The sequence below is a fragment of the Globicephala melas genome, chromosome 13, assembly GCF_963455315.2.
Source record: "Globicephala melas chromosome 13, mGloMel1.2, whole genome shotgun sequence".
NCBI lineage: Eukaryota > Metazoa > Chordata > Mammalia > Artiodactyla > Delphinidae > Globicephala > Globicephala melas.
Window position 1 is genome coordinate 61,400,371 of NC_083326.1, and position 23,821 is coordinate 61,424,191.

The following is a 23,821-nucleotide window of genomic DNA, read 5'->3' on the forward strand; positions in this document are numbered from 1 at the left end:
GGCTGAGATTTACTGCCCATGGTTCTGGAGGCTGGAACTCCCAGATCAGGGGCCAGCAGGGCCGGGTTCTAGTGACACCTCCTCCTGGTTCATGGCTGGCCATCCTCTCCCTCAGAAGGGGTGAGGGAGCTCTCTGGACCCTCTTTTATAAGGACATTAATCCCATCCATGGGGGCTCCGGCCTCACAATCTAAGCACCTCCCAAAGCCCACCTTCTAGTGCTATCACCCTGGGCATTAGGGTTTCAATATATGAGTGTGGGGTGGACACAAACATTCAGACCACGGCAGGGGGTCGGGGGAGGGGCAGCTGAGGCCCAGTCCAGCCCGGGGCTCTGGGCAGGAACCACCTTGCCTGGGGCTGGGGTTCGGCAGGCCTTGTGGAGTCCAGGACTCTGGAAGGAAATTGCTTTTGGCTCCACCCTCATCTCGGTGACACCAGTGACCCTCAGGGCAAGACGTATGTTTGTCTCTGTGACTAAAGGGAGGGGGAGCGGGTAGAAGGGCCTGCTGTGCTGGTCAAGTGAGTCCTGGACTGAGGCAGAGGTCAGGTCACAGCTCTTTGGAAACCGGCTCCTCGCAGCAGCACGGGCAGCAGGCTGACAAGGCGAGGGCCAGTCACCCTGCGTGCAGGGCGGCGCTGGACGCTTTCATCCCGGTTTACCCCTTTTAAAGCGCCAGGGTTGGGAGACCACCCCACTCCTTAACCCGCTCAACAGAGTCCGCTCCAAGTTCGCAATTAAGAGCTATGGAATCCCTGACAGCTCCGCCCCTTCTGGGGTCTGAACAGGCGCTATTGCATCTTCCCATCCCGAGGGCTATGCAAGTAGGACGCGGGTTACCCCCTCGCCCTGGCTCGGTGTTTCTCTCGCCTTCCCTACTCTGAGAAAGTCCCGTCCCTGTAGCTAAAGGACTGTGAAGTCCCCGGGGTCCTTCACCTCCTCTACCCCCTGTCCCGGCCGCGAGACAGCCTGGCGGGTTGGCCCTGAGGGCGGGTCCTCGCCCCAAAGGCAGCGGCTGGCGCGGTCCTGGGGAACCTGCGTGCATCCCGCCCCACGGTCTCCCGAATCCTGGGGCCACACCAGCCTTTCCACAGCCGAGGCCACGCTGCCAGCGTGGTGGTGTCCCCGACTGCCCCAACCTCCGACAGGCCGACCGGCGACCCCCTATAGCTCGCGGAGCGGCTGGGCTCCGGAACGTGGCGACTGTCGTCCTCCGCGGTCTCCGCAGCCCAAGGGGCGTGGACGCGGGCGGGGCCGGCAGCGGCGCTTTAAGAGGCTGCGCCCGGGGAGGCCGGCCCCACAGCGACCCGAGCGATGGACATGGCCCGGGACTGCGCCGGAGCCCTCCTCAGGCAAGTGCCCCGCGGGCCTGCGACCCCGCCGCCCTCGGGCCCCTCGTTTCCCCGCCCCCTCTCGGCCCCCTTCGCCCCAGGCGCCCCTTGTCCCCGCGAGCCCCGCAGCCCCCTGCCCCCTTCGTCCCTCTGCGCCCCGGTCCTCCTGCGCCCCCTGCGCCTCTCACCGCGGCGCCCCTTGTCCTCGTGCGCCCCGCTCTCCCTGCGGTCCCCCACCCCCGCGGCCCCTGCGCCCAGGCGCCCAGCCGGAGCCCGCGCGCGATCCCTTCCCCGCCTCCGGCCGGCCGCCAGCGCCAGGTGTGGCTCCCGAGGTGCGCGGGCGTCCGCGGAACAGGTGACCGTGGTGAGTGCGGAGCGGCTGCATTTGTAGCCGCGACCGCCGCGGGTGCAGACGGGGCCCATCCCTGGAGGCCCGGGCGCGCGCGCGGCCAGGCTTCTCGGGGTCCCGGAGCGCGGTGCGAGCTGGGGCGAGACGAGGGGCGTTGGTGGGGACGCTGGGCGGCCTCCAGGCGGCCAGCTGACCCTCAGGGCCGCGCGGGCTCCGGCTCCGAGCGTGGTGGGCTAACCGGGGCGCGCCCGGGCCTGGACGCTCCCTGACCGTGCTGACTGAGCCCCCAGGTTTGTAAGGAGGAGTTTGGGGGGAAGTGGTGACGCTTTGGGGGACGGAGAGGGGTAGAGGGGCCCGCGGACGCCCGCTGCCTCCTCTCCCGGTCCACGCGCCCGTGATCCAGGCCCTGCATCACTTTTTTTCCATTCTTGGGTTCATCTTCACACCCAGGAAACCCAAACCAATCCTCGTCTGTAAAATCCTAAAGATATTGGGTGGCAGTAACTTTACAGACTTGGGGGAGGAATCCTGCTTCTCTGAAGATCTCCTTGAGTTCTTTAAAATGCAGGTTTTCTGAGGTGACTGGGCTGGAGGGATGGGGTGGGTGAGAGAGAGGGGAGTGTGATCTGTAAGCTTCTGAACCTGGGTCTTTAAAGGGGGATCTGTGCCAGGCCCAAGGTTAGAGAGAGCCGCCAAGATGGAAGGGGGCGCTGTCTGCCGCTTGGACTTTCTCTTTAAAAACAGGACCCCAGGAAGGTGAGAAACAGACATTTTCATGCATCTTCACTGATGTGGTTTAGGCCTAAGGGGAAGACCCTTGGTTTCTTCCTCTACCTCCAGCTTCACTCGCCCCCCAGTCCCACTCCCAAGGGTAGCAACTGCTGACAGTTTGTAATGCATCCTCCAAACTTTTCTCCCATGGACCTCTCCGAGGTCCTCCCAGCACTGAGCTGGCAGGCCAAGTTGAAAGGACTGTGAGGGGGCCCTAAGCCCTGGCTGGTGTGGCCTGCAGCGGGAGGAGACGAGGCCTGAAGAATTAAGGCTGCCTCTGCCTTTGTACCTAACCCTACAGCACAATCCCAAACCCAAAACGTCTCTGTGTGAGGTGGAAGCGACTTGCTTCTGAAATGTTGGCAGATGAGCACATGGGGAAGGACTGATCTGCTTAGACAGCCCTGAGTGCAGGGCTCTGGGAGGGAGCTAGGGACCACCTGTGGGGACTCACTGTCATTGGGTTCCTGCTTGAGAACTGAGCTGCTCTAATTCTTGGTACCCCACCTGCTTCTGCACCATCTGTAACACTTGCTGAAAGCAAAACTTTTGTCTTCTGCCTTCTTTAAAGCCGAGTCCAGGCTGTAGACCCAGCAGCTACAGCCCAAGGTTTCCTGGCTCAGCTCTGGACACCCAGGATGTCCATAGGGTGTGTGTTGCTACAGAGGAAGCCTGCTCTGACGTTGTGTTCTGGCTTTGTTAACATTCACACTGACCCTGAGGTTGTTACAGAGCTGATTTCCTTTACACTTTGTGCAAAGTAGCTGCTTTTGTAGCTATTTAGTACCTCTTTCCTTGAACAAGGAACTCTAGGTTTTGAAGAGCTGCCCTTTCAGTACAAATTTGACCAGTCTTGTTAGTGATGCAAGCGAGGAATTGACTTTTCTACAAGTCGATCTCTCAGGTTACTGACGCTTACTCCTTCGTGGTCTACACTCTTATTTTAATAATATTCAAAGTGTTCAAAGACTTCACGGTCATGTATTGGATATGCTTTCTAGCCAAGCATTTTGCTGGGTGGGTCAAGGCACAGCCGGGAGCTGCCACAGTCCCGCCGTGGGGCTCCCAGTGGGGCCCACGTGTCCCATGTGTTGCTTGTCATGAGCCGGGCCCGCGGGGGAGCAGGAAGCCTCGCAGGGGCCAACACTCCTCTGCTTCCTGCCGCGGTGAGACCCCACCACCCCTGAGACTGTCCCTCAGCCACTGTCCCTGCAGCTCTCGGAGGCCCCGCCAAGCCTGATGGATGGTTTCCAAGGCCTGCCCCTTCTCTGCATTCCCATGGCTGGGGTCACACTTCCCTTCCCTGCACTGTCCTTGTCACCCGGCTTTGGGCACAGAGCTCTGTCTGAGCTTTATCTCTTCACGTGGGCCCTCCTTGTCCACCTGACGGCCTGTTCCCAGGCCTGCTTTTCTCCCCCAGCGCTTTCAGAACAAACATCAGTCCAGAAGGTGGCCTCGAAAGACGCCTTCTTGGGACCTGTGGTCCAGCTTTGTTCCACTGCAGCGGGGTTCACGTCCACTGTCAGTCTGTGCCTGTTCCTTCATTTCCTACTTTACGAGTTGAGGACTTCTCACTCCCTCCTGGAAAAATACAGAGACTTCCCTGTTCCTTCACTTCTGGGAGATACACACCCTCACAATTTTCCAGAATGTTCTATGAAGTCTGACTTTTCTTATCGTCTTGATTTCCCCAAACAATCGATTTCCTTGAAGAGCCTGTTTCCTTGGGGTTTTTTTTTTCCGTGTACTGAGCCATTTCCCTTCCTGTTTTGTGTGATTGCCTGCACGTTCCCAGGGATGAGAGGGCGGCCAGCATGAGGGGTTGCCAAAAGCTGGATTCTAAGTCTTCTTAGTGCTCCTGTGACCACTTCGATGTAGTACAGCATTCAGGGGGAATAGCAACACATTTTCAGCCTTGGTCTAGTGGCCAGTGACATAAATGATCCCATTAAGAGGACCAGAATTGAGCTGGATTAATATGTTGCTTTGTTCTTGTACCTGGTTGTCCCTGCTGTTCCTTTCGCTGGAGCAGAGTAATCAGACGTAGTATATTTAGTGTACCTAAGATAGCATTTAACCCCTTTTTACATCATCTATAAGGTAGTCTTGATTATATATAATTCAGCGCATCAAATCACTCATCCTGTTCCTTGGAAAGAATGGCTCACGCCTGCAGGGCCTTTTTAGGTGGCTCCGAAGCCTTTTCTCCAACAGTGACCCAGTTCTCTGTTGGGAAACGTACGGCGTAAGAACAGCAACAACTGGACTTCCTTCCTTATTGAGATCGGCTATCTCAGGGCAGCGAGGGGGGAAGGCCCCGGGAGTGACTGCCAGCACTTAATCTGGTCAGAAGTTAAAAGACTATGAGGGCTTTGTGGTGGGCGGAGCTAGGTCAGTGGATCACCTGGGGGCTCACAAAGGTGGCGATGAGGAGATACAGACCAGACTAACTGTGTCAGAGCTGTTCAGCCCAGGGCATGCCATTGGCCCCACACAGGGCCCGGGCCCAGGTTCCAAGACGTGAACTTTGTCCTCCCACCCTCCCACTTCTATGGTTGGCCCTAGCCTGTCTTTTACTCGGGGACAAAGGAATGACTCCCTGCTCTGGGGGGAGGGAGGCTCTTGCTGGCAGGCCCCAGGCTCCCCGCACCAGAAGAGGGTTTCACCAGTAGGCAACCTCCCCGCCCCCCCCCTCCCCGACTCTGACGATCCCTCCCCCCATGCCCTGAGCCTCCCTGGTACTCAGCTGCGATGCTCGCCTTTGGCCTGGTCAGGCAGTGTGCTGGTACCTTTCTTTTCTCCTCACCGTGAGTTCAAGTTTCCTATGATGCTATGATCAGGTTGAGAACAGAGCCAGGTCCCAGCTGTGAAGCATTGTGTGGATAATCCTCGCTGCCTTGTCCACCGGGTTGCCAGGGGGGGCTCTGAGTGTCAGCCCAGCAGAACATGGGCCCCTGGTTGTCGTGTTGTGTAATGAGGAGCCTGTGTAACTCCCTGGAACTGGGGCAGAGGTCTGGCGGCCGTGTGCCAGGCCCTCCACAGGGTTGGTTCAGCCCTGGTCTCCCTCGCTGGGCCGCTCTAATTCTGGTGGGAGAGCCGTGTGGGGACCACTGGCTAGGCATAGTCCCCTTGCAGCTGCCACGCTGGCCACAGGCTGGGTGGTGACCCTGGAGAGGAGCTGTGGGTGTCCTCCCAGCCCACAGCTCTTCTTCACTGGCTCTGGCCAATGTTTATTGCTTGGGACTTGAAGTTCAGAGAGATTCCTTATTAACTGGGTGACCTTGAGAAACCACTCTGAACCTCAGTTTTCTCACCTGAGAAATGGGGTAATACTTTCCTTGTAAGGTTTTGATGAAATTAGTTAATATATTAAAAAAGCGAGCACAGGGCTTCCCTGGTGGCACAGTGGTTAAGAATCCACCTGCCAATACAGGGGACACGGGTTTGAGCCCTGGTCTGGGAAGATCCCACATACCGTGGAGCAGCTAAGCCCGTGTGCCACAACTACTGAGCCTGCGCTCTAGAGCCCGAGAGCCATAACTACTGAGCCCGTGAGCCACAACTATGAAGCCCACACACCTAGAGACCATGCCCCATAACAAGAGAAGCCACCGCAATGAGAAGCCCGTGCACCACAATGAAAGGAGTCCCCGCTCACCGCAGCTAGAGAAAGCCCGTGCGCAGCAACGAAGACGCAATGCAGCCAAAAATAAAAATAAATAAATGTATAAAAAGCCAGCACGTTGCTGGCTATGGCAGGTGCTCGGATGCCTGCAGTCACGAGGCACAAGCCCGATGCCGGCTAAATGTGCGTCACACCAAATTTTTGCTGACAATCTAGGTAAAGAGGTTGTGACACCAATTCTAGCATGTGAGGATGGGGGAGGGGCTTCCCACACAGCACCAAGCATTTCTGAGTCTCTGGCAGGGTGTCCAGGGAAGGCGGATTCTTTACCACTGGACCACCAGGGAAGTCCCTGAACTCAGTTCTGGCACCATCTACCCGGAGACGGCATCGGATTCCACAGGGTGAGGGCTCAGCCCCACAAGACTGCCCCCCGCCCGCTTCCCGCACTTCAGATGCCAGTCGCAAGTCCAGGTTGTCACCTTTGTCCATAAGGAAAGTCCAGTCTAGTTGGAGAAATAAAGCATAGATAGATAAATGACTGTGTGTGTGAGATTATATATATATATATACACACACACACACATATGTATATAGATGCAGGTGTGTGTATATATAGTATATATATATATGCAGGTGGCCTACACTGGCAAACAGAGCAGGTATTCTTACAATTTTAACCTTCGTAGAGTTACTCTAGACAAACTGCTATAAGTGTCAGAAAGCAGTGATGTCCTCACTTTGTATCTTCTTCAAGGTTGTCCCCCAAAATAAAGCCCTTTGTTTCCTTCTCCTGATTGTCACTGAACAAGGATTTGTCCAGATAGTCACCACCTATTTGAGCGCTGTTCAGGGTTGGGGGACAGTGCCATGACAGGTGCTAGTCCCTCGGGGTCTGAGGAGATTGAGTGTCCAACATTTATCACAGTGGCCAGCACAAAGCAGGACATGGGACATTGCTGACTTCTGTTTATATTGTGAATAATTTCTCTACAGATACATTCCTGATATAAAAACATCCACTGTCTAGGGTGGAGCTCCTCCCTCAGTACCAGACTGGTCGCCACAGAGACTGAAAACCCCCTTCCAGCCCCACCAACAAGGCGCATCTGGTTCCCTCCAGAGTTATTTAGACAACTTCTTGCATGTGGGTTTAAGAGCACTGGTGTCAAAGGTGGTTCTGCATTTCTTTGATTGTTGTGAAATCTTCACCTCTTCACTGATATGCAGGCGTTTCTTATTCCTTCTTAGCCTGTGGCATCTAGATCACCTTTCTGAGGCAGAGACCAGGTGCCTGGTCTAAATCCCAGCTCTGACCTGTGGGGCCCGCTCTCTGGTCTGAGTTTCTTCACCTGTAAATTGAGAAAACTAGGTTTTTTGAGGATTGAGTTAATACATATAAAGCAAAATATGTGTATGTTAAAAAAAAAAAACTAAAGTTACTACTTATCAGCTGTTTTTAATTTATCCTTCACTTTATTACTTTTTAGTATTTGCTAGGTAACAAAACTTTAATAATCAAGGGTTGGGGATTTTTTTCTCAGAAAATTATCTTGATTTGGTTTTCCTACGTTGTTTTCTTTTCCTATGTTAGTTCTTTTTTTGTGGTGAATTGTTAAATTAATTCTTTGATAAATGTGGAACTCACTCCAAAGTGCCACATGACAGACATACAATCTGAAGCGGTTGGTTTTCCAGCCGCAGTGATTACAGGGTTCTGCTGTTCCTCATTTATCCTAATCTCAAAAGATTGGTTTATTGCTATAGTGAACACTATCTGGCTTTTAAATTTCTGGCTTTGTTGTATCGTGCAGATATGTAACTATTTGTGTGTGTGCCTAATTCTTTAACTCTGTTCGGTTACTACACGGCCTGGAGAAATCATTTTCTTAGATTTTTCAGCTCTAAAACCCATGTTTGCAGAATATAATTGTTATTTCTCTTTTGATGACCTTACCTTTCCTTCTCAAACAGTTACTGCAAGGGCTTTGAATGTTCTGGTAAAAATGGGTGTAATGATGATTGTATTTTTTAATTTTATGTATTTGTTTGTTCCTTGGATGTCAGGTACACAATTTTTAATCATCCCCAACCATTGGCTTCCTTTCTTTTAGGTGCAAATGTTAAGCTTGTCTTATTTCTGTGTACTTCAAACCTCTCTTTAAAGACTCTGCTTTAAAGTAACATCAATTTGGGCTTCCCTGATGGCGCAGTGGTTGAGAGTCCGCCTGCCGATGCAGGGGACGCGGGTTCGTGCCCCGGTCCGGGAGGATCCCACATGCCGCGGAGCGGCTGGGCCCGTGAGCCGTGGCCGCTGAGCCTGCACGTCCGGAGCCTGTGCTCCACAATGGGAGAGGCCACAACAGTGAGAGGCCCGCGTACCGCAAAAAAAAAAAAATAATAATAATAATAAAGTAACATCAATTTGTTTTTACTTTTCCCTCCATTTCTAGGCCCCTGACGTTTATGGGGTCGCAGACGAAGAAGGTGCTGCTCACACCCCTCATGCGTCCCGCTCGCCCCTTCCGGGTCTCCAACCATGACAGGAGCAGCCGCCGAGGGGTGACCGCCAGCAGCCTGCAGGAGCTCCTCACCAAGGTACCCCACCAGCCCACATGGGTCCCAGGAACAAGCCAGTGCAAGACAGAGGGTCTGTGTCCTGGCCTCAGAGGGTCTGGGGGAGCCTTCTGACGTTAAAGGGAATATTGCTGTGTCCCTGTCCCATAAAAGACTTAGGTACAGAGACAAAAACCTTCAAAGTAGCCATCAATTGATAATGTGGCTTTGGTTCTTTGACAGGGGGAATATGGGAGGCAGCAACTGTAGAAATCTGGTTTTGGTTATAAAGGCCAGGGACGAATTGTCCTTAATCTAAAACAGCGTCCTCGATCGCCAGATAAAGAAGAATCATAGACTCATAGGAGACGAGAAATGAGAATCCAACATGCCGTCTCTGAAGCGACAGAGATGTCGGCTCTTTAAGTATCACAGATACAGGCTCGTTCTTTTTATTTGTCCAAGTAAGCAGGACATTTTAGAAACTGAATATTATTCAGTGTAACCCCTTATCTCACGTCGTTGAAACCTCTGAAGAAGTTAGGTCCATTTGATTTTTTAACTTCTCTTTTCCAAGCAAAGGCTGAGTCATAGACACCAGGTAAGGTACATCTTTACCATTTAAAACCCTCAAAATCGGCCAACACTTCTGGAACCATGATTTAGTTGATGCCATGGATGGGTCCAAACGGAGTCTCTCACTTCACCCCGTGATGCTGGTGTGTTCTAACCTAGACCCTGGATGCCCTGGTTATTGCCAGCGGACTGGTCACGTTGGTGTTGGAGGAGGACGGCACCGTGGTGGACACGGAGGCGTTCTTCCAGACCCTGGGGGACAACACGCACCTCATGGTCCTGGAGAAGGGACAGAAGTGGACACCGGTAAGTGTGTTGTCTGGGCAGCTTCTGGGAAGGCTTCTCACCTATGGAAGTGTGGTCCCCACTTTGGGGTTGACTGGCCCACTTTCCAAATACTTCCTTTGTGTTCACCTGATAACTGGATCTCCTACCCTCCAGGGATGCTTTCAACTATTTCTAGGAAACTTGGCATCTTTATGAACCTGGACTGTGTGATTTAGAGCCAGTAATTCTGAGGGTCAGGCTTTGGCCAGTGAGGGGCTGCAGATCCGGTTAGAGTGTGTGGATATGACCTGTGACCACTCACTGTCTGTGACCTCAGGAGAAGGCGAGCTGACACAACTGGTAAAATTAGGGAGGGGCGTGAGGTGTAAACACAGTGATTTAGGCAAGCAAAGAGGTAGAATAAAGGATTTTATTTCTGAGAAAACTATAGGTTATATATCTTGGAAAACACTCCCACCATAAAGCACCTAAAAATGTAAAGCAAAATATTCAAACATCTTTTTATATGCCTAACTGACCTTCAAGAAAGGGAAATCCTCAGAATCCAACGTTTTATGGAAACCAGGATCCAGAGAGGGAAGCAGGCAGGGAAGCTGGCGTCTCCGCTGTGGGCAGACAGTGACCCCAGCTCTGCTGGACGCCGGGAGGACAGCTGCCCAGAGCTCTCTCCTGAGCACCTGGCCTCAAGCTGCCCCCCTGAGGCTTTAGGGACTGCTGAGTCCCAAACCACGCAAGCTAGAGTGTAGTTTACAGAGACCCGGGGAGGAAGCATCAGTGGACGGAGTTTATTCACTGATGCTCGTGACCCAGCTCGTCCCTCTCTCCGGCCCCCATGACCCACGTCCTCATCCCCAGAACCCAGGAACGTGTCACTTTACGTGGCAAAGGGGACTTGGCATGGGGTGATGATCCTGGATTGCCTGGTGGGGCGGTGTCATCACAGAGTCCTTGTAAGGGGGACACAGAAGGGTCAGCGAGGGCGGAAGCAGAGAGAGGAGTGACTGGAAGATGGGCCACGGGCCGAGGGACAGAGGCGACCTGGAGCCGGGACGGCAGCCCCAGCAGGACAGCCTGTGGCTCACTCAGGACCTCCAACCCCCAGAACTGTCAGAGCATGAGTCTGTGTTGCTTTCAGCCACTCAGCTTGTGGCCATTGGTCCCAGCAGCCCCAGGAAACTAATTCAGAAGGAAAGGGTCTGTTCTGTTTGTTTTGCGAGTGAAATTCTCTTTTACTTAGTGGGGGAGTCAGTTGCCATGTGACAGGTTGAAGCCCCCGTGTGGTGGGCGCTGAGCTGGGGGTCAGGGTGGTGACAGGAGGCTGTGGACGAGAGTGGCACCGATATGGTGGTTCTCGGGGTGGGAGGAGGCTTCTCTGTCTGGTAACAGCCTGGTTGACGTGAGTCTTATGCGGGGTCTTAGGCGTCTGGACCTCCTTCCTGCAGGGATCGTAAGTCCTGCCCCACTTGTAGGGGTTTCTAGGTGAGGCTACTTGACTTGACGTGGCCAGAACTTCCAAGAAGTAGCCGCCAGGGGTCTCCCTTCCTCAATCCAAAGCTTTGGAGCCTGTCCCGTGGGGAGCAGGTCCTCAGAGCATCTTCAGGGGTCTCCTGGGTCCAGATGATGGAAACCATACCCCCCGTTAGTTCCCGAGTTTGGGGAGGCATCTCGATTTTGACTCAAGACCAAGGATGTGGGGGAGTGAGATTAAAACTTTCATGTGTCAGAGAGGAGCTGTGTCAGGGGCTCAGGTGGAACTCACCCCTTGATTCTGTAATCTTAATTTTTACTAACGTTTCCTAAACGACAGACACACCCCCTCCGAGGCAGCAGGACCTCGGTGCGTTAGTCGATGGGCTGCAACCATCGTGTGTCCAAGTGGGCGGGGGGGGGGGGGGGCGGGTGGCGGGAAGAGAAGAGGGGCTCCAGCAAGAAGGGTTTGGGTGCTTTTAGGGGAATTTATGGTTTAAATTCAAATTTAGTAGATTTTTGTCAGAGAAGTTAACACTCACAGCCTCAACTACTCCCAACACCTAAGGTTCATGAAAGTTGTACCTCTATTTGAATCCTGGACACTGCAGGACCATGTTGCAGCAAACCCACCAGGACGTGTGCCTGGGACATATACCTGGGATGTGTACCTGGGACAGCTTTGTTCTCTCTTGTTTCTTCTCAAAGCTTCTGTGGGAAGACTGTTTATAAACCTGGGATTTATAGAGGTCTCTGACCTTCTTTCCCAACCACAAGGGTCTCAGGTAGACCGAGACTAGGTCCCACTAGTGTCCGCAAGAGGCCAACCTTCCTCCAGGTCAGGAACTAGAAATCAGGGGAGCCCACGATTTATCACACGCCACCAGCCCTGGCTTAGCCGTGGATTCTGGCACTCTCCATGGTGCCTCTCGTACAGCAGGAATAGCGTGCCCGCTGGCCGTCAGGTGGGCTGTGGCACGGTCATCAGCAGGCGGCCGTGTGGCCCTAGGTGACCAGGGTGAGTGCATTTCCACCTCAAGTCACCGGCACAACTGTCCACTGACCCCTGGACCCTGAAGCCGAATCACACTCATCTCCAGTCACTGAACAGAGCAGATTGGAGGAGGGTACTTTCTTATGGGTTTGGACCCCATGGCAACGTAAGCACATTGCTCTGCTGAAAACATTCCTCGAATAGTTAGCAGCTTAGTCACAGATTTTAAGCTGACAGGACAGCTGAAACCAGCCTAAAACCAGAGGCACAGGATTTGTTGGTCACAGCGGGGCCAGTGCTGCAGGCTCTCTTCCTCCACGGCTCTAGGGTGCTACCTACATCCCAGCCCGCCAGCCGCCAAAGAGACAGGGGATCGTGAGAGTAACCTTCGACTTGTACAAGCTGAACCCCAAGGATGTCATCGGCTGCCTCAACGTGAAAGCCACTATGTACGAGATGTACTCGGTGTCCTACGACATCCATTGCCTGGGGCTCAAGGCCCTGCTGAGGTAACAGACGTGGGGACCAGAGAGTCTGGACATGGCAGGCAGCCCATCCCCATCCCCTCGAGCCCCGGCCTGACTCTCACTCGTGTTGTCATAAAAACTCTTACGCCACAGACTTACTCAGAAAACAAAAACTTGAGGCAAAATACATAGTTTTCTCCAAAGACCAATAAATACGAAATGGAAAGAAAACCTAAATAATGACCTAAGTAATAAATAGAAGAACCAAATTCCTTTTAAAAGCTAGAGCTGTGCATTTAAAAACCTTATTTCTCAGCAATGACAGCTAAAACCAGAGCCAGGGAGATTCTGACCTGGTTTGTACAGATTAGCCCCCAAACCTGGATGAGGACTCGCACACGTAGTTCTGTGTTACGGAACTTGAACCTGGTGGGCAGGAGGCGCTGGCCTTGCCCCTCTCCACGCACTGCCAGGGCACCCCTACCCCACAGGCCAGGCCTGGAGAAGACAGGTCCCGATCTGTACCCCAAAACAGTTTGAACAAATTCTCTATGTGCACCAGGAACACTCCTGACACCCGGCCTGTGAGCCCTGCACCAGGGGCTCCCACCCAGCCTTGCTTCTGAGCAGCCAGCTGTGTGACCTTTAACAGGTTACTCAACTTCTCTGAGCCTCAGTTTCATCATCTTTAAAATGAGGAGTTTGCTTCCAAGTTCTCTGATCGCATAGGCCCTAAATACACCTGCTTCCAGCCCTCCGTTAATCTGTCACTGAGCCTCTAAAGAAGGGATTCGGGTTGGGGGGATGCAGGGAGAGGGTGACAGGAGCAGGAGGTCTTTGAAGTTCGCCTAGGAGGTGCCACGTGACACCTGATGCCCCCTGCACAACTCCCCGGCAGGGCCTGCCTGTTTCTCTGGGGCGCTGGTCCCCTCCTTCCACTGTCCCAGGACGGCTTCCCTGAGGGAAGCATGGGGCAGGGTAGTGTGGGCGGGGAACGAGGCTTTCCTCATTCTGGAAATGAGGCTGGTCCTTGTGACGGGGCTGCACGCCTAGTACATGGTCATGCGGGCAGACGGTGGCTTCCTTTGGCCTCCTTTCCCACCCAGAGTCACCGAGGCCCAGTCCCAGACAACAGTTACTGTCCTGCTGCTGGAATCTGGACCGCCCCCCCCATTCCCCAGTGATCTTCCTCTTTTTGCTGAGACAGGAAAGAACAGCTTGATTGCTTGAGTTTTCAAGTGAGACGGGAGAGTTACAACAACTTAGATAAGTGTAAAGAAAGTGAACCCACCTCAGCAAAATCTTTCCCGAGAGACACCCAGCCTTCTTGTCACTGATTCTCACCGTCTGGTGGATCTGAGGGTGGTGCGAGCAGCTGCAGGAGGCACCCAGATATGAGGCTTTGCCGGCCAGGCCCCGCGGGGACGCCAGAAATGGAGGTCCCCCCACCAGTGCGGTCGAGCCCCTGGTTCCTTGTGAAGGGACGGACCTTAAAATGCGTGGAATTCCTCAGCTTTGGACTTGGTAGAGGATAAGAATTTGAGTTAGAGCTATTTTTTAGTCTGAAACAACACGAATGCCAGGTCAGCCTTGGGCTCAGATGCCCAGGGTCGAGTCGGGGTGTCCTGTCCGCCCTAAGCGAACTGGGTCACAGGGTCGCAACGGCAGGTGTGTTGAGTCTCCTCCAGCCTGGGGTTCCTTTCACCCCGACTCAACTGAGTTCAGCAACAAGCTCCACAGCCCCGGCAAGGCCGCCAGGGTTAGCAAGCGGCCAAAGGAGGACAGAGCCTGTGCTGCCTGGGCCGCCCACTCAGCATGTTCCAGTGACTTTGTGACAGGCCACATTCGGGAGAGGCCAGGGGATGAGTGGTCCAAGGCCAGTGGCAGGGGAGCTGCTGGAAACGCAGAGTCCCAGGTCCCACCCAGACCTCCAGAACCGGCGCCCGCATCTCAGCGATGGGGGGCTGTGCCCTGGGAGCTGGGACCGGAAAGTGCTGGGATGTGGGCTGTGTGGCCCTGAGCGCATGTGGGGGTGGGAGTGGGGAACCCCTGTCCTCTGCCTCACAGGCTGGACCGCCACCCCGCCCGACCGCCCCATCTCTTGCAGGAGCCTGCTGTTGTTCCTGTCTCACACCGCCCAAATGACCGGTCAGTGTCTCGTCCACACGGGCACCTACATGCTCCGAGTGCTGGCTGACACGGAGGAGCGGGCGGTGCCCAGCCCGCGCCCTCGCCGGGGGATCACGAGTGGATAGGGGTGCACAGTGCGGAGTCTCCGCTGACCTCAACCCCGCAGGTCCCTCTCCAGGGACGCATTCGGAAGACGCTGTGTTCCCACCACGTGTCCCCTGCTCAGGAAAGAAAAGGGGCCTGAGGGCACTGCCAGTGGCCAGGCGGTGGAGGCCCCCTGGGTGGGGATGGGGTGGGGGGATGCGGGCAGCATGAGGCCTGCGGCTCCACAATAAACCAGTCAAGAGAGTCGCTGTGATACCGCACTTCTTCCTCCTGTCTTCTTCATGTCAGAAAAGCACACCTCACAGAAGCAAAACTCAGCCAGAGATGCTCTGCTAACACATGCAATCACTTTTAAGTCTGTCAGGAGACAGGAGGGTCAGATGTTACTGTGGGGTTTTATGTCGGTCCTGAATGAGCCCAGTGACCTGCGAGCCTGTGACTCTGAATTTTTGGAGGTGATCAAGCCGCACTGGCAACCTTTCCTTAAAACAAAGCTGCTCCAAAGTGGGGCCTGATGCAGGGCGGGCGTGGCTGAGTCAGGCGGGACCCCAGGCCACGAGGGACGCGGGCTGAGCCCCAACCACACGGCTCGGGAGGGGGCAGTGCGGCTCCCGGGGGGAAACGGAGCGCCGCTGCTAGACTAGGAGACCCGCAGGAGCCAGGTGCCATTCGGATCTGTGGTTTTCCTCCTAAGAAACGCTGCCACAGAGGCCTGTCCCCTTCCTGACTGACAACCCAGGACAGTGGGAGACACCACAGCTTGTCCCAGAAGCACAGAACCGCCTGCAGTCAGACCCCTGGGCCCGGACTCGTGGTCCCCCGCCCCCGCCCCCATCACAGCCTGGATCCCCTCGGACCCCTGCTATGCCGACCTGACTCCCACCCATTCCCTGCTTCACACGCCCAGCAGCAGGGCTGGGAGCCCAGGACCGCAGGCAGGAGGGGCAGAAGTAAAGGAATTGCAGCCGCATTCCTCAGAGCAGAGCCTCTTTTTCAAACAGAGCAAAATAAAAAAGACATCTCAGGGCCCCCCTTCCCCTCCTGCTCGGCTTCTGGGGGAAATGCAGCGGGGGATGGGGGGGAGGTTGGCGGAGGTGGGTGGTGCTGCCACCGGCTCCGCGGGCTCTGCTGTGAGCGCTTCCCTTACAAGGAGCTCGGCTGGAAGCCCTTCCAGAGCGAGGGAGGAGGACGGAAATGGCTTTCCGGCACCTTCCGCTGGGCGGCTCCTGCCTCTCACTGACCAAGGGCTGCATCACTTCCCAGGGATTTGGCCTCCTGGAGAGGGGCGGCCCGGCTTCCAAAAAAGGAATTTTCCCTCAGTGCCCTGATGCCTTGACTCAGCCCTCTCTCTGACTCAGCGCCCTTTCCCCCTTTCCTTACTGCGTCCAGGGGCTCCCTGGCCTGTTCTAAGGGGGATTAAGCAGGAGGAGAATGTGGAACTGACAGGGGTCTTAGAAGCGGGTTACAGTCAGAAGAAGGACGACTTAGAGTCTGGGAGTTTCTGAACGAGCTCCTCCACAACAGCCTGCATCCGCCCATGGGCCTCCTGTCTCCCGCTCCTGTGTGATGAATAAATTGTGTGCAAAAAGGACACTCTGGACGTTTCCTCTCTCCTTTCTGCCATCTTCCTCTCCGGGGATGCGGGTTCCTTTCTCCGATGATTGATGATCGTAGTTTCTACAAAGGAGCTATATTTTGCTCTAGCAGTTTTCAGTCTGCGGCAGGGATCCTGGGGCCTCGTCACCAGCAGGAGCCCAGTGCTTTCTCTGGGCGCTGCGCCCTCCCTTCTGTGCAGTGAGGCCCGCAGCTGGCCAGAGCTTCCGACCCGCACGCCTGGGGGCTCCCCTCCCAGCCCACCACCCAGACCCCGGTGACGGCAGACAGAGCAGGGCTGGCCTCAGGGCTCCAGAGATGGAGAGGAAGCCGGCACCACGTCGCCCTGAGCTGCGACAGGTAAAGGCATCCTTTTTCCTCTCCGTGTCCTCAGGCCACATTTCCAGCATCCCCGGAACGGTCAAGGGCAGGGCCGGTGTGCCCAGCTGTCCAGCTGTCACCACCTGCTGTGGGATTCCTCAGGCCTGCTGAGGCTGGCCAGGCCTGTCCAGGAGGCAGATGGCCACATAAAAATAGTCGGGGGCCTCGAGGTGCCACTTCTCCAGCTGTTGTGTTGAGCGGAAGCCAGATTTGGGCGGGGGGGGGCTCAGTGAAGGCATCGGGGCAGCTGCATTGGAAGGCAGGGACGGGGGCGGGGGGTGGGAAAGTCTCACCCAACAGAAAAGTCTTGCGACCCCCCAGCTCTCCCTGGAATGAGCATCCGACACAGCGGTTCTCCTGTTCATCGGTTTCTAGTCAATCCCACTGCAGCTGAAACAGGTCATATAGGCAGAGCTGCAGAGCCCCGCCTGTCTCCTGCTCAGGAAGCCAGGGTCTAGGCGGTGGGTTACGGGTTCAGTGAAGTCAGGTGAGGACGTCTGGTGGCTGCTGGTTGTACCTGAGTCAACAGTCATACAGCTCACACCTGAGAACTGGGGGAGGGTCGGCCTCATGTTCAGTGTTCTTACCCCAATCAAATGAATTTAAAAAATAAAAGAAGCTGGGGTCGAAACGTGTGGCTCGATGGTTTACTTGGTTTTCTCACCTGTGAAGGTGCAGTGGGTACCTGCCTGGAGAGGACGGTGGGTGAACACATCGCGGAAGGACCAGGCCCCCTCCTGGCACTGGGACCCTCTGTTTCTCCCTGGAAAGGATGAGTGAGCCACGTGGCAGGTATCTGGGAGTTGGTCACACATAGATTTAGGAGGGAAGGGCTATAGAATCGGGGTGAGCTGAGCCATGGGCGTGGGTGGGGAGGGATGTTTTCTGAATCTGGGGCCAGAGGGGCCTGTGGGCGCGGGCGCTGCCGCCACCCACTGCATTCCTGGCAACAGCTGAGACAGCTGGAGGGCGGGCTTGGCCTGAGCTGCGTCTGACTCTCCAAAAAGCCATGGCTCTCTTGTGGGGAAGAAGGAAGAAGAATTCACACGGCTTCGCGTTGGTACTACGTACCTTATCTCAGGCACCCTCCCAGCAAGGCTGTCAGCAGAGAAAGCCGCCCAGCCCAGAGCCTCCGAAGAGGGAAGGCACACCGGACCACTCCCCACCTGCCCTCCATGCCCACCACCCCTGCAGGGAGCAGTCAGGACCAGACACAAACCAGCAGGAGAGGTGGGAAAGCAGTTCGGGCAAATACCTGGAGGATCATAATCAGCTGTGAATGATTCTGACTCTTTTAAAAGCACCACCTGAATTTATATTTAACTCGAACAAAACCCTGGTGGAAACCTCTTTGTTTAGGGAGGCATTATACAATTCTTCTTCATTTCCCATTGTAATATTCTGGGCCCTCCTTTCAGAAAAGGAAAGTCCTTCGAGGCTGTGAATTCTGTGCCTCTTTTCTTCCTTCACAATCACTTAGTGCAGTTGCATGTTAAGTCATGTGCTGAGTATTACAGGCAACACGCAGGAAGTCTAGTCTCCAACCTGAGGAATTTATAACCCAGCCCAGGAGGCAAGACTTCTAAGAGTGGAATGCCTGGGCACCTGGGCACCTGGCAGGGTGGTGGGCGCATGGTGTGCGGTTGGTGAAGACATGGGGCAGGGAGCAGACGAGAGCTCAGCCCTGACACACCTACTCGGTGTTTCACATCCAACTGGAATCTGGGACCAGAAAAACGGCCCATCAGAGCATTGCACCTGCAGGTGGCAATGATGCAGATTAATTTATTTAATCCAATCTACAGGTTTATGTAGCAAAAAGACAAACATTCCCATTTGTGCTTTTAGTTGTGAAAGTACACCATAGCTTTAAATATCTTTCCTGGAAGCTTCTCCTTACACAACAGGCCAGTGGGTGAAAAGAAGGGCTGGAAAAAAAGATGATCAGGTCCAAAAGATCCAGAGATGTGCAGGGGAGGGGCAGGCAAGGTGTAAGCGCCGGGGGGAGGTGAGGAGGTGACTTGAGGGTCTCTTACAGGAAGGGGAGGGGGAGTCCCCAAGGTGGACAGAGATTGTTGTCAGGGGTCCAAGGTCCAATCAGGAGATACGGCAGGGAGAGGCGGTGGCCAAGGAGAGCAGGAAACAAGAAGTGGGGGCTGCCCAGGGAGAGGCTCCAGCTCCTAGGAAGGCTGGGGCCAGGGACCCACAGCAGTGTCCAAACCACAGGGAAACAAAGTTCCGTGACTGGAACCAAAGGTCAGAGTTTAGAGCAGGGACAAGCAAAATTAAATCTTTTCCACGAATGATATTGCAAAGCAAAGACAAGGATAACTAATCAGTGGACACAAGTTCTGGCCTATAACATATCACAAAAAATGTACCCTGGCATGTATATCAACGCTCACGGGATTCATCACCCACAAGGCACTGGAAACTACCAATCAACCTCTGGATGTGCAGGCGGGGTGTCCCCTGGGGCTCGGGTGTCCCAGGAAACCCCACCTCTCTGGTGCACAGCTCAGCTCCAAGCTGCAGGTCCAGGGCTTTTGCCCTAAGGCCGGTTGCATCAGTGGCTTCTCCGCCCTCCAGCCTAGAAGTCAGTACCCAAGGCTCCCAGCCTAGATGGCAGATCCCACGTCTTGCTAGGACTCGTTGGTTCGGCCAGCCAGCCAGCCCTGCCCGTGCTTTCCTGGGGGTCAGCTGTGCCTGTGCAAACATGTCCTGTGGAATTCTCCTTCAGCCGTTTCCACAAGCCTGCACTCTCACACACTCAGGGGCAGCCTGCTTCCTTAATATTAACATGAAAATAGTAAGCATGACGGCGATCACTATTTGTTCCAGCATATCACATTAGCATAAATGTTATTTTTCGTCTGTTGCAGACGTTGCTAAACCTCGCGAGGATTATAGTCAGGACCTAACGCTGTCCAGGACGCAGTAAGGACTGTTGAAGAAAACAGGGAATAAATCAATGAATCATCACTGAAGACTTAAACAGTATCCTATGACGGGAGCAGGTGGGACCCAGCTGCTGACCTTAGCAGCCTTGGTGCCAGTGAGCAGGTCTGAGGGCCAGGCAAGGTCCCGGGGACGGTTCCCGGGGAAACGCACGGCCAATTTTCCCTGTACTTCTCACCCGCTTCAGCATGGCGCTCTGTTTGCCCCTCTCTGTGTCCCTCTCCCCTTTTCTCCTCCTGCCCTCTTCTCTCTTTCCTGACTAAAAGGTGGAACTTACTGTTTGTTCTATCAACTAAGTCAATATTTGATTTTAAATAAAAGGTGGCTGAGTATATATTTCTCCATCATACACACACACACAAAAACAACTACCTTCCAAATCACATAATCACTTAGATCAATTTCTATTTTGCTTAATGTACCCTTAATTTTTTAGAGCCCAGTGGTCTCAAGCAAGCAAGCAAGGTTGCCTTCTACAACCCGGGATGGAGATGTGTGTTTATGGGGTACCAACCACACATGCCGAGCACCTGCTCTGTACGGGACGCCAAGAGAGAAAGAAGACTTTCCATATCCCCCCACAATATGCCCAGCCACCGTGCGGGGCTGCAATTACAGCCCACGTCTCCCTGCGGCAGAGCCGAAATGAAGCCCACCTGCCTGACCTCAGACTCCCCGTGGCACTGACCTTTCTTAGTGGTGAGTTATGTGCCCCAATGTCCCCAAGGAGAGGACACAGCAGAAGTCACAGAGAAGGGGACAGAGAACACTGCAGCTCTCCTGAGGGGGGTGCGGATGAAATAGCAAGGGGAGGCATGCTGGGCAGAGCCAGTAGGAGAGCACCGCCCATTCCCCCCCCACCCCCCCTCAGCTGGGTGCCGTCCTGCGGCTCCCGGGCCACCTCTACCTGGATGGGGTCTGGTCTGCAGTCCCCGCAGAGGCCTTCCTCTTAGAGGGAGGGACATCAGGGCTAAGAAAAGACAGCAGGAAGTGTGTCCAAATGTTATTAATTAATTAATGATGTTTGGGGGTTGGATGTTGTCTTTTGTTAGTTTTCAGTCTTTTCCAACTTTTCTGAAGCTTGTCTATTACTCTCCTTTTTAAAAATTGTGGTAAAAAGCACATCACCTGAAATGCACCATTGTGGCCGTTTTTAAGTGTTCAGTTCAGTGGTGTCCACATTTTTGGGTACAGATCTCCAGGACTTCATATCTTGCAAAACTCATCGTTTAGTTGTTTTATTTATTTATTTGGCTGTGTTGGGTCTTTGTTGCCGCGCGCGGGCTTTCTCTAGTTATGGCGAGCGGGGGTTACTCTTTGTTGCGATGCGCGGGGTCTAGGCACGCAGGCTTCAGTAGTTGTGGCTCGCGGGCTCTAGAGCGCAGGCTCAGTAGTTGTGGCGCATGGGCTTAGTTGCTCCGTGGCATGTGGGATCTTTCAGGACCAGGGCTCGAACCCGTGTCCCCTGCATTGTCAGGCGGATTCTTAACCGCTGTGCCACCAGGGAAGCCCCATCTTTGGTTTTTAATGGAAAAATAATATAAAGACTATATTTAAAAATATTACCTGCCCAAGGCCAGTCCTGAAAGCTGCTGGACCTCAGCTCGTTTAAAAAACCCTGGTGAAGGCGTGTCTCCTCACCTCCCCTTCCCCAGCCCCTGATGGGAACCCTCCAGAGCTGGTCTCAGTTGGCGGCCCCCGGACCCCCACCCCATCCAGCACTGTGTCCCTTCCACCCTCCTCACTGATGGCTGCTGCCTCTGCCCCAGCCCCGCACACCCTGCCTGTGTGTTTGAGATAAGGGGCCGGGGTGGGGGGAAGCTCTGGACACCTGGCTGCAGAGCCCTTGACCCCCATGTGCTGCAGAGGGAGAAACGGGCTCCGTGGTCACACAGCTTGTCAGGTGGTCACGGGGGACCAGATCCCATGGTTCTCTCACCCCATTCAGAGCCCATCCTTTTACAAGAAGCTGAAGCTGGGGATCAGAGAAAGTGGTCAGGATGGAGCTGACTCCACGTTTCGGAAAATAAGGAATGCAGAGGGTGAGGCTTGGCTGGTGAAAGCCATTGGGTTCGTTACGGGTGAGACATTGTTCCTCTTTGCTACAGAACGTGGTAACAATTCTGTTACCATCCGATCACATCTGTTATAAATTTGATTTTCTAGACAGCTTTATACATGAATTTCTTCTTCATTGTGCACTTCCTGGATACATGCTCACTACTTCCTTAAAAACAGATGACTCAGGACTATCAGATTGCATTTTAGGTGAGCTGGGTTTTGTCTGATGTAACTTAGGATGGGTGTTGATCAGTCGTAGGATGTGAGAGCTGGCAGGGAATTTAAAGACAGTCTGGTCCTACTCACTCACCTGCAAATGAGGAGACTGACTTGTCTGAATCTCGAGCTTCCAGGAGGCAGGGTTGAGCATCTCCTCAGAGTTTCAATTCACTTCCCGCGCGCGCGTAGAACAAAACAGGCTGCAGTCACCCTCTGTGTGGCCTTCCTCTGGCCCTCCATGGGTTTACCATCACACATCCCACCCTGTCTGGACTCTTGTCTAGAAAAGGCACAGAAAACGGGGTTGTACTTTTGTTCCCAACCCTGCACAAGATCGGCCGAGGTGGGGTGTGTGTGTGGGGGGGTGCCTGTCACCTGTTCACCACCGTCCGGATGAACCCAACACAGAAGCAGGTGGGGCGGTCAGAGCTGCGAGCGAGAGCCCGGCCTCCTTTGATGTCCAGTTGTCCTACTAGTTGGGCAGGCTGGCTGTTGACTGCATCCCAGCCAGCACAATGCCGGCACAGGACAGACACACAGCTCACGCTGGTGGGTTGGGTTGGACCCGAAGGAGCTGTGTCCCCAGCTGCCTGGTAACCATCATGGAAGGAATAGGGATTCATACGCCATCCCCACACACACTTGGCTCCTGTGGACCAAGGGAACCTGCCCTGGTTTTGAAGACCTCCAGCCTTTGGAAGCCCTTCGGGGACATCCTCCTTGTCCCTGGGAGCTGCCATCCTGGCCTCTGGCCACTCCACACTCCTCTGACCCTCTCTGTCCCCAGTCAGGAAGCAAAGCCCATCACCATGCCATCACCTAGAGAGCCCTGGGACTGTTGCCGGCTGGCAGTGCTCCCCACTGGCCGGCTAAATCCTTCAGTTCATCCTCAACCACCACAATTTCACTTGCAGTTTCCAAACCGACGGGAGAGTTGAAAGAACAATCCCGAAGCAGAATGCACGCCCACACCTTGTCTGGGCTGGGCTTTGTGAACACTCAGCCACATTTCTTCCCCTCTGAGCACACACGCCCACCCTTCCTATGAAGCACGTGAAAGCAGGCTGCCTGTACCCCCGACATCTCATTATCACACTTAAAATAACATCGGTTAGACATGCTCCACGCTCCACACCTGTTCTCCAAAGGCCTGTTGGAGATGAAAACAACCGCAGCACTTGGATCCCATCAGGGCCGCTGTCTCTCCGTCGCGGTTCTTTCCCCTCCCTTCATCTTTTTAAAATCCTGAACAATCTTTGTGGCTTTATTCTGAACTCTCTTCGAGTTTCCCAGATCTTCTGTAATCAGATTTACACAGAAATAAAAGGCCCTGCACTCCGTGCCTTGCTCAGCCAGCAAGGCAGCCCCCCCGGAGGCCCCCACTCTGGCCACCTTCCCTGTTGAGAAAGGGAGGCTCTTCATCATAAAGTAAAACTCGAGGTGGTTGCAGCTGTTTGAGATGCTGAGCCTGGAAAGGCTGGTCTCATTTTTCAATGGAATAACTGAAATCCGTGAGGCAGAGGGCAGCTCATCAGGCAGAGGGCCGAATGGTCTAACCCGCACACCACCCCGAGCATTAGGTGCTCTGTGACCCTGTGTTACAGGGTCTGGGTCTCTGGCCCGGCTGTGATCACGTGAGGGATGCAGTCAGGCCTTGACCTCCGGGGGCCTCGCACTGGGCAGGGCCGCAGCCCCTGGGCCTCTGGAATAAGTGTTCCTCTCACATCCACTTGGCCTGTGAGCCTGGTGTTCTGGTTGGTCAAATATTTGTTTAAATACTATATATGAAATACGACTTTTCCAAAGAATTAGAACCCAAGAAAATTTACTTTCCTAGACAGCACGACGGGGGCCAGTATATAATAGGTCTGCAGGTTCCACTCGTAACCAGGACCCTCAGGTGGACCCACCAGCCACATTCAGGCTCCACGGACACGGGCCCAGGGCCC

At 54.4% G+C, this 23,821-nt stretch overlaps 1 protein-coding gene across 2 annotated transcripts; it reads left to right on the forward strand.

Moving 5' to 3' along the window:
- Positions 1-1,161: 1,161 nt before the first annotated feature.
- Positions 1,162-17,426, forward strand: CIDEA (cell death inducing DFFA like effector a). Of its 2 annotated transcripts, none has more exons than XM_030836564.3 (6): positions 1,162-1,353; positions 8,531-8,675; positions 9,369-9,515; positions 12,286-12,467; positions 14,533-16,613; positions 17,307-17,426. In XM_030836564.3, exons 1-5 carry the CDS (start codon positions 1,316-1,318, stop codon positions 14,678-14,680), a joined length of 660 nt encoding a protein of 219 aa, XP_030692424.2. In that variant the 5' UTR covers positions 1,162-1,315; the 3' UTR covers positions 14,681-16,613; positions 17,307-17,426. The 2 variants fall into 2 exon arrangements, with proteins under 2 accessions (XP_030692424.2, XP_030692426.2); XM_030836566.3 differs by lacking the exon at positions 1,162-1,353 and adding an exon at positions 1,952-1,971.
- The last annotated feature ends 6,395 nt before the right edge of the window (positions 17,427-23,821 follow it).

Excerpts from the sequence above, each read along its gene's own strand:
- CIDEA (XM_030836564.3), top strand. The coding sequence starts at position 1,316 with ATGGACATGGCCCGGGACTGCGCCGGAGCCCTCCTCAG. Across the intron at positions 1,354-8,530 it reads TGCGCCGGAGCCCTCCTCAG|GCCCCTGACGTTTATGGGGT; the intron begins GCAAGTGCCCCG and ends CTCCATTTCTAG. Across the intron at positions 12,468-14,532 it reads GGGCTCAAGGCCCTGCTGAG|GAGCCTGCTGTTGTTCCTGT; the intron begins GTAACAGACGTG and ends CATCTCTTGCAG.